At 38.2% G+C, this 18,785-nt stretch overlaps 1 protein-coding gene across 2 annotated transcripts; it reads left to right on the top strand.

The window, feature by feature from the left end:
- The first annotated feature begins 6,839 nt into the window (after positions 1–6,839).
- LOC307012810 (uncharacterized protein) lies at positions 6,840–18,318 on the top strand. Of its 2 annotated transcripts, XM_079639995.1 has the most exons (9): positions 6,840–7,004; positions 7,820–7,882; positions 10,137–10,199; positions 11,832–11,894; positions 14,703–14,798; positions 16,528–16,803; positions 16,892–17,055; positions 17,190–17,305; positions 17,382–18,318. In XM_079639995.1, the coding sequence occupies exons 1-9, from the start codon at positions 6,932–6,934 to the stop codon at positions 17,518–17,520; spliced, it is 1,053 nt and encodes a 350-aa protein (XP_079496121.1). In that variant the 5' UTR covers positions 6,840–6,931; the 3' UTR covers positions 17,521–18,318. The 2 variants fall into 2 exon arrangements, with proteins under 2 accessions (XP_079496121.1, XP_079496122.1); XM_079639996.1 differs by lacking the exon at positions 10,137–10,199.
- Positions 18,319–18,785: the final 467 nt, after the last annotated feature.

Below are 18,785 nucleotides of genomic sequence, written 5' to 3'. Positions count from 1 at the left end.
TCTGTTGAGCCCTCTCTGACTCGTAGACGGAGAAGTGTTGCTCTAATTAAACCTCTGGACATCGCAATAGGAGAACTGCCAGTTTCTTCTGTTCTTTTTAAGTCTATCCCTCAGCCTTCAAATTAAGTACTTCTGTTTTTGGTCGAGAAGTTCATTTGCATCGCTTGACGTGACTAAACATGGACCTTAGCAATAAATGTGGCATTATGAAATACAAGTCCCCTGAAAAAAATAAATGTGGCATTATGAAATAAAAATCTCTTGAAATAAATAAATGTATATTTAAAGGCACATTTATATATATATGTAATGCCTTATTTATTCATTTCATATGCATATTTATATATACTGTATGTGTATTTATTTCATTATTTATATATTTAAGTTAGAGGCAGCCGGCTTAAACATTGAGCTCTGCTGTTTATTAACTGATAGATTAAAAACAGCTGGCTTCTGCAGCGAGACCCCTAGATTCCACCGGGTCCGTCTGCGGCCGGTTTTGGTCCGGCTTCCTCTGGCCTACGGGCACGTTTCAGAAGCATTTCAGAAGCGGAGCGTCTTGCCTGCCGGCTCGCAGTTTTTGTTGATTTGGGCCTATTTCCTGGACAGGCTACTTTGTATAGACAAAGTTAATAATAATTGTAATATCCCAGTTATAAACGACATGAATCAAAGATGTGTTGCTGTATTTTAGTGGTAAAAAAATGCATTCATCATCATAATTATTCTATAAATATAATTATGCTATATATGATCTGAACGTTCCACTTCCTGCCTTCCCAACATTAACTTACGGCTGCGTCGCGTCGAAAAATAGACTTCAATCCTATTTCGAGCGGAGCCCAGCGGCTTTAATGAACAGGGTAAATATTACATAGTTGGTATCAGTAAAATGTATAATCTAAAATAAAATCTCGTTTAAAATGGTGTTACGATGTTTAAAGTTACTGATAAATCACATGTTTCCTGCCTGGCATTGCCCTCTTTCGTCTGGTCGCTAAGAAAGGAGCCCTCAGCCAGTGCAGCAGCAGCCAACACAATGCTGACTGTTGCTATCTGTAAACTATGCCACTAATTGATGTCAAAATTATCCACATTATATATGAGTTAACTTTTGTGTCTTATTGTTTGTATTTAGTTTATTAAAGGTTTATGGAATTACTGTTTTTTTTCCCTTTTTTGTTTGACAAGGTAACATCTGCACTTTTTTTTTAAAAAGTAGGATAATCCATAGATTTACATTCATAAGCCTGTAAATGTATCTCATTTTCTTTATATGACTGCGCTGTTTAAACAGCGACAGATAAAGCCTTCTTCTGGCAGATCCATCGTTGTGGTTTATCACAGCTCACTGATAACCATTTGTTATTGCTCAGGACAGAGGTTGCACATGACCGTCAACAGGAGCTGCAATAAAGGAGCTGAGGAGAGAACATGATGTTTAGAGAAAGACTGATAGATGTTATTATTCAAAGTGTTTAGTAATGAATCTCTTACCTATCAGCCAGATCACTTCCATCCACCCACTTCCATTTCCCATCTTCAACTCTCAGACCAATCCAGAATCCGTAAGCTCCAAATGAGCTGAATGTATTGCGGATGATGACACTCCATTTTTAAAATAGTTATTTAACAGACTCAGGAACATTGTATTGAGAACAAGTGATGCAGCGCCCTCTGCTGGCTGGTAGAAGCAATACAATAAAATGGTCCAGAGTATTTTCAATAATCTGCAGAGTTTAAGCGTTGCATCTCTAAAACAATAGAATAACATTATTCACACAAAACAGTATAACCATTTTAACCATCCATATCTAATAAAAACAACATAAAATGTTAAAGAAATAAATATTTATCAAGCTCCATAGAAATAAAGTCAAACTAAAAGCACATCGATCTTGACTGATGATATTAATTTATTGAAATCTCCAATATCAACGTAAGAGCTTCTGCCTCTTCGGGGGTGCTAACACTTAAACATGATCTTTTACTTTCTCCTTCTTTATATGTAGATATTACTTTTTTCCGTTAATCTCCACTCCTGTTCTCTGTCACATTGTTTCCAAGCCCCCAGGAAGTGCGCCGGAGTCTGAGGAAAATATTCATAGTGGCCAAACTGCGATACTACATCTTCCGTATCAGTTCATGACGTCACTGGGCCCAGAAATACTTTTTCCCATTGACTAACATGGGGAAAGAGACGTCTGTAAATCAGTGGGTAATTTTTTTTAAACTAAATAAACAAGCCAGTATAAACTTTTTGATAGCCCTTATTAGAATCATTAGCTCCTTAAAGTTGTAAAATGCACTAAAAGCCGAATCCACATTTATTTTCTCTCTACATTCATTCTAATGAGCCGAGAGTGGGAGCTCGGGGGGGGGGGGGGGGGGGGGGGGGGGGGGGGGTGTGTTTAAGGGGCGCATGCTCTATGCAGCCCGTCCTCCTCCGTAAAAAAGATCAAATAGGTTGATTGTTCAGAAGCTTATTACGACCTACAGTCACGTTTTAAAGGTCGTGTAAGAAACAACATTTTTTGCGGCATTTGGGCTGATGCTCCCATTGATTGCAAACGCTCCGGAGGGTCGTATGTTCACAAATAACCCTCTCTGGAAAATCCTAAATTGTAGAATAGTTTGGCCATTAAAATGCTTTTTGGTTAGATTTCTAGCGAGAAGTGTATATTGTACTTTTAGAATCCATGTCCAGTGGATGTGTAGGATCTTCTATAGTTTGATTGATATTACGAAGATGATTTGAGGTCTCGCGTGGAGAACGTGTATATACTACGTCTTTCCCCTATTCATTTCTATTGACGGCAGCGTCCATGTAAAGTTGGCGTCAACCCTAACGGGGTGAAAACAGTATTTCCGGTCTCGAAATGTTCATAATAAAACCGGAAGTCAAATGATAACAGAGTGATATCTGCCATACTCATCCACTAAACAACATCAGTCTATCCTTGTTAATTACACAACATTGATTGGTTTAAATTGTCTACAATGCTTTTGTGTTTTTAACCCAAAGTTTTTTTCGGAGTTTAGGATGGCGGAAGACACTACACTACCCATAATCATCAAACAGCGCTTGGAAAAATGTAATGAAACCACGGCAGACTATCCAAAACTGGACTCGAACTCCTCTAACATTCAGAGGTTAACCTAGTATTTTTACTCCATTACATTTATTTTAGTTACTTTGCAGATTCTGATTAATGATGTGAAATATATACAACCCTTAAATCAGACTTTAGTTACACCTGAGTCAAATTCAGGGAAGGTGATTGTCAAGTGCCAAAATAAACTATGCAAAATATTAGACGTTAAGTACTTTGTCATGTTTAATATTTATCTGTGGATACCCCCAAGGTTATTTTTCTTATTCAAAAGAAGACCTTAACCCGTGTGTTGTGTTCAAAAGCTGTTACCGTTCATGGTGTTCGCGGGTCAATTTTGACCCATGATTCATCTCATTCCCAAACACTCAGAAATAATGAATATCATCCAATATTGTTTTAACTACATCATAACTAACTTATTATGCATTCATAACCGTGCAATCCTGTTGTAATTTTATGCCCCCCAAAAAATTACACCACATACTAAAGTAAAAACATGTGATTCAATTCACTCATTATATTTCCTATAGTGAAGACAGTGGATCATTACGTTTATCATCTGACTAATATTAGAATACAATCTCAGCCCAAAAAGTTTTCAATTATTGTTACAGGGGTTGGGGTTTCTAAAGTCAAAGATGAATCTTGGTTGGGCCAAATTTGACCCCGAAAACCTTATTGTTACAGTGTGTGTTAACAGGTAAAGCCCAGGAAGCTTATTCTGCTCTGATGGTGGCAGAGAGCAAGGTTTATTTAACTGTTAAGACTGCTGTGTTGAAGTTAGTCCCTGAGGCATATCACCAGAGGTTCAGGTCCTAGGAGAAGTCTAGCAGACAGACCCATGTTGAGTTTGCCAGTGATCTGTTACTTTTTTTTAATCAGATTGTGCAATGCCCTACATGTGAATTTGTATGCTGCATTGTGTGATATGATTGTGTTGGAACAATAACAATATTCTGTACCCAGCCACATTGCAGTTTACATCAGCAAGCGCAAGGTGCAGACTGCTGCAGAGGCCGCTGTACTGGCTGGTGACTACGTGCTGATACACAGGAGCGGTCGGGACTGCAGGGTCCAAGAGGAATGTATCGTGCAGCAGGTAGATGGGAGGAGGAAGCTCATGCACACTTGGGTAATGCTGAACGTGCGATGCGAGGTCAGCCACGGGTTGACCCATCAGAGATCTGTAACTTCTGCAGGGGGAGAGGGCACTGGAAAGCTGACTGTCCCAAAGCTAAGGCTAGCAGGGGGAATAATGGGGGCCAGGTTAACTCTGCTGCTTGTGCTGTGTCTGTGATACCCTTACCTGTCATCTCTCCCTGTCAGCAGGCTACATTTAAAGAGATGTTACCTTGTAAAACGAAACAATAAAAAAAATAACATTAATGACATACACTTTGCATAAATGTAATACACACAATAATACACGAAAGCTAACTCTTATATAATGTGGATTATTTAAAAATCAATATAGCTTCAGTTTGACTTCTGAATTTCGATAGGGCTTGCAAAATAAATGCAATTTTTTATTTCCTTGAAATATTTATGTTGTTGTTATCAGTCTGGATGGTTAAACTTGTTGGTATTAGAGATGCAATGCTTAAACTGCAGATTAGTGCAAGGACTCTGCTATTTCATTGTATTGCTTCTAACGGCCAACAGAGGGCGCTGCATCACTTGTTCTCAACACAATGTTCCAGAGTCCGTTTCATCAAGTATTCTGGATTTGTTTATTGGCCCAATGTGCTGCCACACATTGTTGTTTTGTCTTTTCTTGAGAACATCAGTACGCTTTAATCAAGTCTGGAGAAACAATCTTATTCATGGTGCAACAATCTTTATGTAAATAAGATGGAAAGAGATCAGGCCTCAATATTCAGTCATTAGACCTTTCTGATTTCTAATTTCCCCTCCTTGACTCCCCTCCTCGACTCCTATCCTCGCGTCTTAGTCCCGCCCACAGGAGATGCGAGCAGAGGAGTCGAGGAGGGGAACCGAGGAGAGAGGAGGGGAAGCAGCAGGCGGTTAGAGAAATGAGAACTCCTCTCCTCTGAGCGGTCATTTTAAAGGCACAGCAGCCCTCTGTCTGTCTGATGGACAGATGTGTTCATGATGAGTTATATATTTAATTTGAATCCATTGAGAGTGTGGTATAATGAGACAATAACAGGAATAATGTCTTGTTCCATCAGAATAGATCATATTTGTTAAGTGTTATTATGGGATAATTACTATTCTTGTGGTACTGCTGCCTTATTAGGCCCATATTGAGCGGAGCATATTAAGACCAAAACTCATGTACACCAACTTCCTTACTTGCAATAAATCAGCACTAATTAGAGGGTTATTGAGGAAAAACTCTCAACTAATGGCTTATTACTTGTAGAATGTGGTCATGTAGAATAAGGCATTAATACGTGTTTTATAATGACTAATAAAGAGCCAATATACTGCTAATATGCATGTTAATTAACAACTAGTGGATGGTTAATTTGTGTAACTTAATATAAAGTGTTACCAGAATATGTTTTGGGGTATTGACAGTTCAGCTGCAAGGTGATATTGACCTGTATGTTTCATACAAGCACATTTATATTTTTAACACAAATGCTGTACCCAAGTCTGACGGATCAACATTCCCCAAAGCTCTGATTATTTTATTGTTTTTAATACTGTTTCTACTCCTGTAAAGCAATAACTTGTTTAACTGGTTTGCAGGAACATTGGGGCTTTCTTTGTCATTGGACATACACTCATCATCAGCATGTTGCTGACACGGAGATTACATTAATTTGCATTCTTGCAAAGCTAGATACAAAGATAAACAGCATCATTGTTTTTACACGATACATGCTTTTAGTAACACAGAAGACCAACAGATAGTCAACATGGACATCATGGAAGAAAAACCTTTGGCTGTGTCTTACATTTAAGTGTTTCTGTTAGGCATGATCAGCAGGGGGCTATTTGTCTCTCTCTGTTTTCAGAGTGTTTCAACTTATATGCATTACATTTCAATCAATCAATCAATCAATCAATCAATGTTTATTTATATAGCCCAATATCACAAATGTTACATTTGTCTCAGTGGACTTCACAGTGTGTATAGAATATCAGTATGACAATACGACACCCTCTGTCCTTAGACCCTCTGTCCTTAGACCCTCACATCGTACAAGGAAACACTTCCAGAGAAACCCCACAGTTTAAAGGGGAACATGGGAGAAACCTCAGGGAGAGCAACAGAGGAGGGATCCCTCTCCCAGGACGGACAGACGTGCAGTACATAGGGACAAATTGGAGGTCCCCATGAGGGGAATCATTCATTTTAGGGTGAAGACTTGGTTAGGTTTGGGATTAGGGTTAGGGTTAGGGTTAGGCATGTGTTGGTTATGGTTAAGGTTAGGATAAGTCTCCAGGAAATGCATGTAAGTCAATGTAATGTCCCCTGAAGTGATATATACATGGTATGTGTGTGTGTGTGTGTGTGTGTGTGTGTGTGTGTGTGTGTGTGTGTGTGTGTGTGTGTGTGTGTGTGTGTGTGTGTGTGTGTGTGTGTGTGTGTGTGTGTGTGTGTGTGTGTGTGTGTGTGTGTACATTTCCATAAAACAAGAACACACTATTTATTTCTACGGTCCAAGTTCAGTCACGTCACGCGATGCAAATGAACTTCTCGACCAAAAGCAGAAGTGGTTAGTTTGAAGGCTGAGAGATAGACTTCAACAGAAGAGAGGACACTACCTGTTCTCCTTGTTCGATGTCCAGAGACTTCTCCGTCTACGAGTCAGAGAGCACTCAACAGAGCGGCTGTAGTGATGGCGGAGGGAGAGGAGGAGGTGAACTACGCTTCGGGTGTGTTCAAAGCCGGCAACAATCCTCCACCTGCGGGTAAGTTTAGTTATTTAACAACTTTAACTTCCTGCTGATGATTTTGAATCAGAGCCTCTTTGTTAATGTGATCAATGCAATGTTGAATATCAATCCAAAGTAAGTTGCTGTTTTTAATGTCCTGTAATTTAACTGTGAAACCAGAAACATGACAAATCTGCAAATGATAGTTTTTGTATTTGTTTAGTGTGGGTGCAGAATAGATTTTTAACGAACCCAGCACATTTGAATTGATGTTTTTCAAAACCACATGTTGAGTGTAAACTTTTCCCTAGTCGTGCATCTAGGTTTTAATAATATGAGTTTTCTTGGTTCATCAATGCACATCTTTGGTAGAAATAAGCCTTCTTTATTCATGTTTACTACGTTGAAAAAACACTTTTAAATCTAGAGTAGTTTGAAACCTTTGAACACCTCATCCTATTTCAGTTTAACTTCAATTCATATTTCTTTAACTTAAAGATTCAAACTGATGGTCATTTGTTGGGTATTTTAATTTTAATTTAGCGACTCACACTGGAGATATATCATCACGAACACATCTATTTAAAACCAGTGAGGAAATTGCGAATTATCTGTTGAGAGTTTCCCGTATCATGTCGTTTCCATTTTTATCACCATGATACAATACCTGAAACACAATCTCATCATTTTGAAGCTGCCCATTTGAATGGAAAAAATTGCATTTCTGCAATAAACCAATCATCATAAGGCAATTGTTCTGCTATATCAAACAATGAAAACAGCCTTTTAAAGTCCTTCTCATTTATTCACAAAAAACACCCTGAGCATGTGCATTTCCTTTGTCCTTTCAGAAAAAAGAGGGGAGGAAACTGTGTACGATGAGGTGAAGGTGCAGAACGAAACAAAGAACGAGGGTAAGTTGTATTAAAAAAACATTCAGGTGTTACTGAAACTGGGAGTACTACCACTACTACCACTACTTTACCATTATAACTATCATTAAAAGGGAACAAGTTCAATTAAAGAAAAAACACCCAAAAAACGGTTCTAATTAAATTAAATAAACATAAATGTGTGCAGATGCCAATTAAGTTTCTTTATTATCTAGTTTGTCTTATTGTCCATCTGTTCATATTTATAACAACACATGATATTTTTTTTAATAATAACGCATCTGAATTATTAACTTACTATAAATGTATTGGAGTGAGATATATGATACCTTTGAATTGTAGTTGAGTTAAATCATACAGTGGCATGAAAAGAAAATACTCAAGTAAAGTAAAGTACCTCAAATGTGCACTTAAGTACAGTTTGATTAAATGTATTCAGTAACATTCTACCACTGCCTTTTACTAAACTTTATCAAGTGGTTCTGTTGCTTTTTACGGGGTTTTATCTGCAACGTTATTAACGTGTTAAAAACTGTGAATGAATCAGACTAGATATGAGGCTCGTTTTTAGGAAATCTCTTGCGAACGGTTATTTTGAGATTTAACTTTTGTGTTGAACTGCAATTATGTTAGAGTGACTAATACTCAAGACCTACGGTAACTCTCACTGGAACACTTACCATACTGTGTACTGTCCTTGTTGAAAAGTGACACAATATCTTTACTAAAGAGACTGTAACTTTGAAAGGTACCAATCTTCATTTGGTCAATTAATATTATTCATTGTTGTTGTTAAGACTCAGCAGGACAACGGCGGTTTCAGCACTTGGCTTGTTGTTTGAGGAGATATATCATCACGAACACATCTATTTAAAACCAGTGAGGAAATTGCGAAGTGAGATAATTATCTGTTGAGAGTTTCCCGTATCCAGGGCCGTGGGAAGTAGGGGTGCTGAGGGTGCTGCAGCACCCCCTGGTGGAGGACAGGGGATCTGCACTTCCACAAGATATAATAAAAAAAAAAAACGAATTTTCAGCCTTGATGTAACAACATTCATAATTAAATAAAGATAACACCCTTTTCACCCCGGTTACATTTTCCATTTGCCCTGTACGATGGGCGCTATAAGTGATGAAAGTGGGGGATGTTGGCTTAGCAGGCGCTCACAGCCAAAGTGAGAGAGATAGAGAGAGGGGATACCGCGGTACCGGCGGGGATTGTTGTTAGCTTCTGCTGCGCTAACGGATATAAGAAGCTGTTTCTACAATAATGTGGAGGGAGAGTCCTCTCCTGTCAGACTGAGAGGCTCAGTGAGGTAAAGGACTCGGAGGGCTTAGATAGTTCAATTTAGTCGAAGTTATCTCAGTGGGTCTCAAACGTTTTGATCACAATTTATGTAAACAAATATTTCCAAGGCACACCTTTATAATTATTAGGATAAATAAAAACAGGTTTCAAATCATTCCAATGTATACTATAGGACAGTAAACCAAAAATATTGTTTAAAACTGGAGAGATTTTAAAATATACATAAATAAATAAATGTTAACTGGTAAAATAAGATATGAATGAACAACACAAATAAAATAAGTTACATGTATTTGTTATTGGCTATGGTAGGTTATTGGAAATGTTCAAATACCTACTTATTTGATTAATAAAATGCAAACCGATCTTTTTCATATGGGTGTTTAGAGTTGTACCCCCTAGATCAGTCTCTAATTAGGCGCTCAAAGTGCACCAGATTGAAGCATTTTACTTTAAAATGTTTAAAAAATCTTCCCGGGGGGGTATCCCCGGAGCCCCCGAGAGGATGTGAAGTCCGCCCCCCCAATTAAGACATGTTATAATATATAATACATTTGAAGCCTTGTTATATAAGCTGTGCACCATGTCAATATATTTCTCTTTTTGCAGTGTATTGGTCTTTTGTAGAGGTTTTTCATTGCCAGCTAAAATCTTGCCTAGCAGCACATTGGTCAGAACCAGCCCTGGTGTCATCCCCACAGCACCCCCCATTTGAAACATGTTCCCACGGCTATGCCCGTATCATGTTGTTTCCATTTTTAAACACCATCATACAATACCTGAAAGACAATCTCATCATTTTGAAGCTGCCCATTTTAATACACTTGAGGAAAAAACTTTGCATTTTTGCAATAAATCAATCATCGTAAAAAATATTTTCCTCCATATCAAACAATTAAAGCAGCCTTTTAAAGTCGTTTTCATTTGTTCACAAAAAAAACCTGTGCATTTCCTTTGACCTTTCAGCAAAAAGAGGGGAGGAAACTGTGTACGATGAGGTGAAGGTGCAGAACGAAACAAAGAACGAGGGTAAGTTGTATTAAAAAATGCATTCAGGTGTTACTGCAACTGGGAGTACTACCACTACTACCACTACTTTACCATTATAACTATCATTAAAAGGGAACAAGTTCACCAGAACTGTACTAAACTTTATATCTGTAGGTGCTTTGTCAGTAACCCTAGCACTCTAACAAAGCTCTACAAAGTTGGGAGTGTGCAGTGTGACAAATGTCAACGTTTTGCAGACGGGGCATTCTGGTCTAATGAATAAATGATGGTCCCACGTACGAAGCTGTCTTATCCCCCGTTTATTTTTGACATATCAAAAAAGGAGTTTCTAATCAAAGTATGCACAAGTCTATAATGTCAAAAAGAAAGAAATGTCCCTGTGAGGGATTCATAAAGTATATCTTCTTCTTATTCAAATCATTGTTGACTTGTTTTAAGTGACAAAAAAGTACTTATTTTAAGCCAAACCAAGACCTTTTACCAGGGTTGAAGAAAGTATTCAGGTCCTTTAGTAAACCGTTACCATCGTATCCATTACAAATAGAAATACACCATTAAAAATATTACTTGAGTAAAAGTAAGTAAGTATAAAAAGCAGCTCTACTTATACCCGACACAGACAAGTTTAAAATTACATAAAAAACACCCACAAATATTGTTCTAATTAAATTAAATAAACGTAAATGTGTGCAGATGCCAATTAAGTTTCTTTATTATGTAGTTTGTCTTATCGTCCATCTGTTCTTATTTATAACAACACATATTTAAAAAAGAATATTGCATCTGAATTATTAACTTACTATAAATGTAGTGGAGTCAGATATATGATACCTTTGAATTGTAGTTGAGTTAAATCATACAGTGGCATGAAAAGAAAATACTCAAGTAAAGTAAAGTACCTCAAATGTGCACTTAAGTACAGTTTGATTAAATGTATTCAGTATCATTCTACCACTGCCTTTTACTAAACTTGATCAAGTGGTTCTGTTGCTTTTTACGGAGGTTTTATCTGCAACGTTATTAACGTGTTAAAAACTGTGAATGAATCAGACTAAATATGGGGTTCGTTTTTAGGAAATCTCTTGTGAACGGTTATTTTGAGATTTAACTTTTGTTGAACTGCAATAATGTTAGAGTGACTAATACTCAAGACCTACGGTAACTCTCACTGGAACACTTACCATACTGTATACTGTCCTAGTTGAAAAGTGACACAATATCTTTACTAAAGAGACTGACACTTTGAAAGGTACCAATCTTCATTTGGTCAATTAATATTATTCATTGTTGTTGTTAAGACTCAGCAGGACAACGGCGGTTTCAGCACTTGGCTTGTTGTTTGGGGAGATATCATCACGAACACATCTATTTAAAACCAGTGAGGAAATTGCGAAGTGAGATAATTATCTGTTGAGAGTTTCCCGTATCATGTTGTTTCCATTTTTAAACACCATGATACAATACCTGAAAGACAATCTCATCATTTTGAAGCCGCCCATTTTAATACACTTGAGGAAAATACTTTGCATTTTTGCAATAAATCAATCATCGTAAAAACTCTTTTCCTCCATATCAAACAATTAAAGCAGCCTTTTAAAGTCGTTTTCATTTGTTCACAAAAAAACCTGAGCATTTCCTTTGACCTTTCAGCAAAAAGAGGGGAGGAAACTGTGTACGATAACGTGAAGGTGCAGAACGAAAGAAAGAACGAGGGTAAGTTGTATTAAAAAATGCATTCAGGTGTTACTGCAACTGGGAGTACTACCACTACTACCACTACTTTACCATTATAACTATCATTAAAAGGGAACAAGTTCACAAGAACTGTTCTAAACTTTATATCTGTAGGTGTTTTGTCAGTAACCCAAGCACTCTAACAAAGCTCTACAAAGTTGGGAGTGTGCAGTGTGACAAATGTCAACGTTTTGCAGACGGGGCATTCTGGTCTAATACAAAAATGATGGTCCCACGTACGAAGCTGCGCTGTCTTATCCCCCGTTTATTTTTGACATATCAAAAAATAAGTTTCTAATCAAAGTATGCACAAGTCTATAATGTCCAGTGTTGGGACTAACGCTTTACAAAGTTACTGTAACACAACTACTTGTTGTGGTAACTAATAGCGTTACTAGTTACCTATTCCCATTAAGTAACGCAGTTATAGTTACTGTGGTTTAAATGGGTGCGTTACTGTGTTACATTGTGTGATGGAACTGAACCGAATCTCCCTGCGGATAACTTACAGGCGAATACAGCGATGTCCTCTCACAGCACCATGGAAAACTGAAAGTAACCAGAGAGGAGTGATGATTGGTTAATGTGGGGCAACATTTCAGGGTAAGCCAATCAGAAACAGAGTTGGGCGGGTCTTGCCTTATGGGGAAAATACACACACGAACACTTGCTAATGCTAACCATGGATGTATGCTAACACACACACACACACACACACACACACACACACACACACACACACACGGCAACGCTCACCACCAGCACACACACACACAATGGCAGATGCAAGTATCAGCGAGAGGAGCAGCGCATTTGCAACTTGGAAATATAACCACTATTTTCAATTTGTGGGGATAAAAATATTACGGTAAAATGTAAACTGTGTGCAGGACAGATCGCATTGTCCACATCGAAAAACAGCAATGCCAATCTCCTGAAGCACCAAAGTAATGTACATGGGGCTAGAAAACTAGTCGCCAAAGACCCCACCGTCTCAACCACCGGCAGTGAGTCAGATGGAGCAACACCATCTAAATAGCCAAAAAACGATTTTTTTTAAATCGCCACATATCACCCAGAGTCAACTAAACAGATTGATTGCCAGGTATGTTGTTGAGGACATGCTGCCCATCGCAACGGTCGAGTCTGTTGCCTTCAGAGAACTAGTCAGCAAAATACCAGTGAAAGCATTTCATTTTCAATTGTATTGTTATTATTTTTAATGTAATGTTAAGTAACTTGTTACGAGTTACTTTTATAATTTAGTAACTAATAAAGTAACTAGTTAGTTTTTGAGAGCAGTAACTATAACTATTACTAGTTACTTTTTAAAAGTAACTTGCCCAACACTGATAATGTCTGTCACGATCTGTGTGGCCGTTTCTCAATCGCGAGGAAACTGGCTTCCAAGCCAATATTTCAAGGATACTACGTAATCGAGTTTCGCCGAAGGACTGTTCCAATCTCCAGCATACTTGGAATTCCACCGAGGCCACGTCCTTGGTTTGGGGGTAATTACGAGGCTGCACATGGGTAGACTTCGCGTCCTTCAAATCCCCACAATGCTTTGCGCACGGACCAATTTCAAAGACCCTTGCGGAGAATGGCTGAACCGATGCAGCACAGCACACATTTAAATGTAAGTATGTAGTGGCGTAGAACATGTGTTGGTAAATATGTGACTTTGTTGCATTTGTTATCACCAAAAATGTGTTCCGTGAAAGTAGAGCAAGTTCATAATTAGATAGACATCGTGAGGTATTTATTTTCGGTACAGTTTATGTTGAAACCGTTAGAGAGAGTGGCACACTTGTTAGCCTGTACCATTCTTCTTTGTTTTCCGAAGCCGTGGCTTGGAAGTATACTTGCTTCGTTTCTAAAGGAAGTGACTTGGAAGTATGCGACTACCAAGCCAGTATCCTCACGATTGAGAAACGGCCTCTGTGTTTTGTTTTGTCTTGTCTTTTTCTGTCTTTGGTTTCCTGTTTTATTTTGAAAAGTGTTCACCCCCTGTCTTGCCTGTTGCTTTCTGTCTGTTTTCCCTCCTGTCTGATTACCTGATTGTGTTCACCTTGTGCCCCTGTGTTTTCTCCTCCCTCCTCACCTCTCTCTTGTTTCTTTGATTAGTCTTGTGTGTATTTAAGTTCCGGTTTTTATGTCTGTCTTGGTTAGTTCCTTGTTTGTCTATGACTGTGTTCACGGGGTAGTGGTCTGTTTGTTCTAGTTTAGCCTTGAAATAAAGGTATTATCTGTGAAATCTGCATTTGGGTCCTGCCTGCTTCACTCACCCTGACAGTGTCAAAAAGAAAGAAATGTCCCTGTAAGGGATTCATAAATTATATCTTCTTCTTCTTCAAATCATTGTTGACTTGTTTAAACTTACAAAAAAGTACTTATTTTAAGCCGGCCCTTTAACAACAGTCAGGTGTCTGTTTAAATATTTGAATAATCTTTCGCTGTCCATATCACTCCTTTTGTTCATTTAGGCCATTTCTCATACAATGTAAGTGATAGGGGACCAAATGTAATCCTTTGTTCTGAACTGTATTCCATAAAGTTTGACTGACTGATATAAGGTTCAAGCATCTGAGTTAGTCAAATCAACTTGGTATCCTTTCCTGTCTTTTACCTTTTACTCTCAAAAAAAAAAAAAGATCCATCTGCATTTACCATACTGTAAACTGTCCTAGTTGAAAAGTGACTCAATATCTGTACTAAAGAGACTGACACTTTGAAAGGTACCAATCTTCATTTGGAAAGTTAATGTGATTCATTTGTGTTGTTTAGACTCAGCAGGACATCGGCGCTTTAAGCACTTGGCTTGTTGTTTGGGGATTCTCTGTGTCATTCTGCTGGGTGGCATCATCGGACTCTGCATCTACCGTAAGTACACAAAACAGGAAGTGCATTATCTCACACTTAGACATGAGACAATCCATTAGGAATAGTAGCAGCTGTTTTATCTGTTTACACCATTTGATATCAGTCATGTACATGCCACAGTATGACGGTGTAGAAAGTATTATTATGAGCGTCTAAAAAACTGATATCCCTCATATCAGCATCAATGGCCGCTCCATTCCCCTCTCCCCACTCGTAACGAGTCTAGGTGTGAAACTGGACTCACCCCTTTCATTCCAAGCACACATAAAGACGGTCTGCCAAGCCTCACACTACCACCTGAGGAACATCTCCAAAATGCGACACTCCCTCACTAAACCGGATGCAGAACAACTGGTCCATGCCTTCATCACCTCCCGCATTGATTACTGCAATTCTCTGCGTGCAGGCATTCCAAAAGAACCACTCAGAGACTACAATATGTACAAAACTGTGCCGCCCGGATACTCACAAAAACACGCAAATCAGAGCACATCACCCCCATCCTTCACTCACTCCACTGGCTCCCTGTAGCACACCGGATCAACTACAAAGTCCTCTAATGGTCTTCAACGCCATCAACCACACTGGCCCCACCTACCTACAGGAACTGCTAACCAGAAAACATTCCCACACGCACACTCAGGTCAGACAGCTCCAATCTCCTGGCTGTCCCGCGGACAAAACTGGTCACCATGGGAAACCGTGCTTTCTCCTCCCTGGGTCCACGTCTGTGGAATCAGCTTCCAGAGAACATACAGACCTCGGCATCGCTCTCAGTTGTTAGGAAATGCCTCAAGACCCACCTGTTCCACACCGCATTTTACTGACCATCCTTTCTTTTTTAATTTCTTTAAAAAAAAAATGATGCTCTTAACCTTTTATTTTTCATATTACCATATTTTATTCAATATGCTCCTTTAGATATCATTTTATTTGTATTTATTTTATTATTTTCTCCTTATGGCTTTGTGAAGCACCTTGAGATGACGTTGCCTTTAAAGTGTGCTATATCAATCAAATGTATTATTATTATTATTATTATTAACAGAGTGGTGCAATGATGACTTATTTCTGGAGGCCAACATGGAGGTAGCATCCATTAATGCATTGTGCTTGTTTTCCCAACTTAAGCAAAAAATTAGCAATCAAGAAGCCGTTCATGTGGATGAACACATTACTTTGTTTGAGACTTTCCTATATTCCTATATAGATATTTCCTATAGTGGGAAATACAGACAAGTATGCATACAAATAATTAGAAGATGAGTCAAGAGATATTCTATATTTCTCTTATTCTTAACAAATCATATGATCAGACCCAAACAACAATGAATGTCTATCTAATTTCAATCTATTAACAAATGTCATGTGTCTTTCATGTTACTGAGCCTCTGTGAAGTTCTGAGTTTATCCCACTCTCTACCCACCAGCGCTTGCTATTTCACAAAATGTGTGGCTTGAAGACTTCCCCATTTCACTCCTCTCTCAGTAATGTTGCCCTCAAACCACAGTGACAAGCAGTTTCAGACAATGTGAAATATAAATGGGTCTGAGAATTGGAGAAGTCAGAACACTTTGAGACGGACTGAGACATTTTTAGTTTGAGTCTAAAGACCGGAAAACCTAAAGTGAGACTGATAGGAAAAAGCTTCCAAAAGAGGCAAATAGACAAAAATCTAAATTGCAATATAACCTTGATTATAAAAGAAGCTGATTTCTCATTTTGCAGTTACATTAATTCATGAGAGTGATCCAAACCAGTTAAAAGAAAACTCAACTCTACGGGCAATCAACACAAAACTCAGCTTAGAAAATGCAAACTTGACGAGGGACAACAAGAATCTGGAGGACCAGTTGGGCAATGTAAAAAACCTGTCTGCAAGAGTCCAGGAGCTGGAGACCCAGAATATCAACTTGAACCAGCAAATACAAAACATGACAACAAACTGGAATGAGCTCAACGTAAGTCGAGCTCAGTGGAGCATCGCTTCCTACTGCTATGACGGTATGTTCAGATCCTATATATTAGGTCATAATTACAATATTTTCAAAAGGCAGGCATGATGTTGATTGTTTAGACTCTGTTGTTTCAGATGATAAGTGTCAACCTTGTCAGAAGGGCTGGGATCTCACTGAGCCCAGCTGCTATGCGTATAATGACGCTGAGACTGATAATCAAAAAACCTGGAAAGAAGCTCAAGAAGACTGCAGTGGAAAGAATTCATATCTGGCTGTTGCACATACTCCTGCTGAAAAGGTAAACCCATTAATATGATGCGATTAAGAAAGTAATTGTGTTTTTAGGTCTGAACACACGTTGGGTCTTTAGGTCATTATGTGTTTATTAACTTATACAGTGTAAATACCTGATATCTGTTCCTCTGTTGTCAGAACGTCATCATCAAGGAATACAGCCAATTTAATTCAAGAACTAACGGATACTGGATTGGTTTGAGATTTGAAGATGGGAAATGGAAGTGGGTGGATGGAAGTGATCTGACTGATAGGTAAGAGATTCATTACTAAACACTTTGAATAATAACATCTATCAGCCTTTATCTAAACATCATGTTCTCTCCTCAGCTCCTGGATAGATCGTCCTGATTCTGCTAAAGGTCGCTGTGCAATCTCTGTCGGGAGAAGAAACAAGTGGTTTTCAGTGAGCTGTGATAAACCACAACGATGGATCTGCCAGAAGAAGGCTTTAACTCTCTCTGTTTAAACAAAGCAGTCATACTAAGAAGGTTTCTGGAAACTCTTTGAAAAGAAGATGAATTACTTGTGAGTAAAACAATTTCAAAACAAAAATATTAAACAAAAAAAGGATAAAAAAGTAAATCCAGAAACGTTTCACAAACTTGATAAAAACAATAAAACACAAAAGTTAACTCATAATGTGGATTATTTTAAAATCGATGTACTTTTAGTTTGACCTAATTTCTATGGAGCTTGCTAAATTAATGCAAATATGTATTTCTTTAACATTGTTATGGTGTTTTTATTAGATATGGATGGTTCAAATAGTTATACTGTTTTGTGTGAATAATGTTATTCTGTTGTTTTAGAGATGCAACGCTTAAACTCTGCAGATTATTGCAAAGACTCTGGACCATTTGATTGTATTGCTTCTGCCAGCCAGCAGAGGGCGCTGCATCACTTGTTCTCAATACAATGTTCCAGAGTCTGTTAAATAACAATTTTTCAAGATTCAAGATTCAAAGGTTTATTGTCATGACATTTAGAAACTACGGTGTAATTATGTAAAGTATAAACAAAATGTGATCTCAGGTTCCTTAACAGTGCAATTAACAAGAAATAAGAAATACATATAAAAAACAATACAGATAGAAATAGTGCAAGCTCAGGTGTTTAATAGTCTTCTGGCCAGTGGGATGAAACTGTCCCTGATGCTATTCTGATGATGCACAGTTTATGGATGATTTGTATCTATCTGTATTTTTATCTATGAGCAATGTCTTGTTTAACTCTGTTGTCACCAGTGAATAAATGTGCTGCCACACATTGTTGTTTTTGTGTTTTCCTTGAAATCATCAGTGCTTTAATCAAGTCTGGAGAAACAATCTTATTCATGGTGCAACCATTTGGATGAAAATAAGATAGAAGGAGATCAGGCCTCAATATTCAGTCACTCGGTCAGCATCAGCACCAGCAGAGTTTCAGAGAGGGACAGGAAGTGGAATTGAATCGAATGAAAAACTGCAAAAACTAAGGTGACAAACGCTGATCGACAGCCAAACATTGGGGTTGTGGGATTGGTGTGTCAAGGTCTCTGAGGAAGCATCATATTGTGTATTTTGTCTTTATCAAATGAAGCTCCAGTGTTTTTTCCTGGTTTTACATTAAAGTCAAAATATGTTTGGCTGTTGTTCTGTTTCTGACCATCAAACAAGCCCAGTGGTAGGCAACAGACACCTCAACTTAACCCATAAGAACGCGGACCCATTTCTGCTTATGGGAAAATTAAGG

The sequence above is a fragment of the Notothenia rossii genome (assembly GCF_949606895.1).
Source record: "Notothenia rossii genome assembly, chromosome: 7".
In the NCBI taxonomy this organism is placed as follows: Eukaryota; Metazoa; Chordata; class Actinopteri; order Perciformes; family Nototheniidae; genus Notothenia; species Notothenia rossii.
The sequence above is the reverse complement of the archived record's forward strand: the minus strand, read 5'-3'. Positions and strand labels throughout refer to the sequence as shown.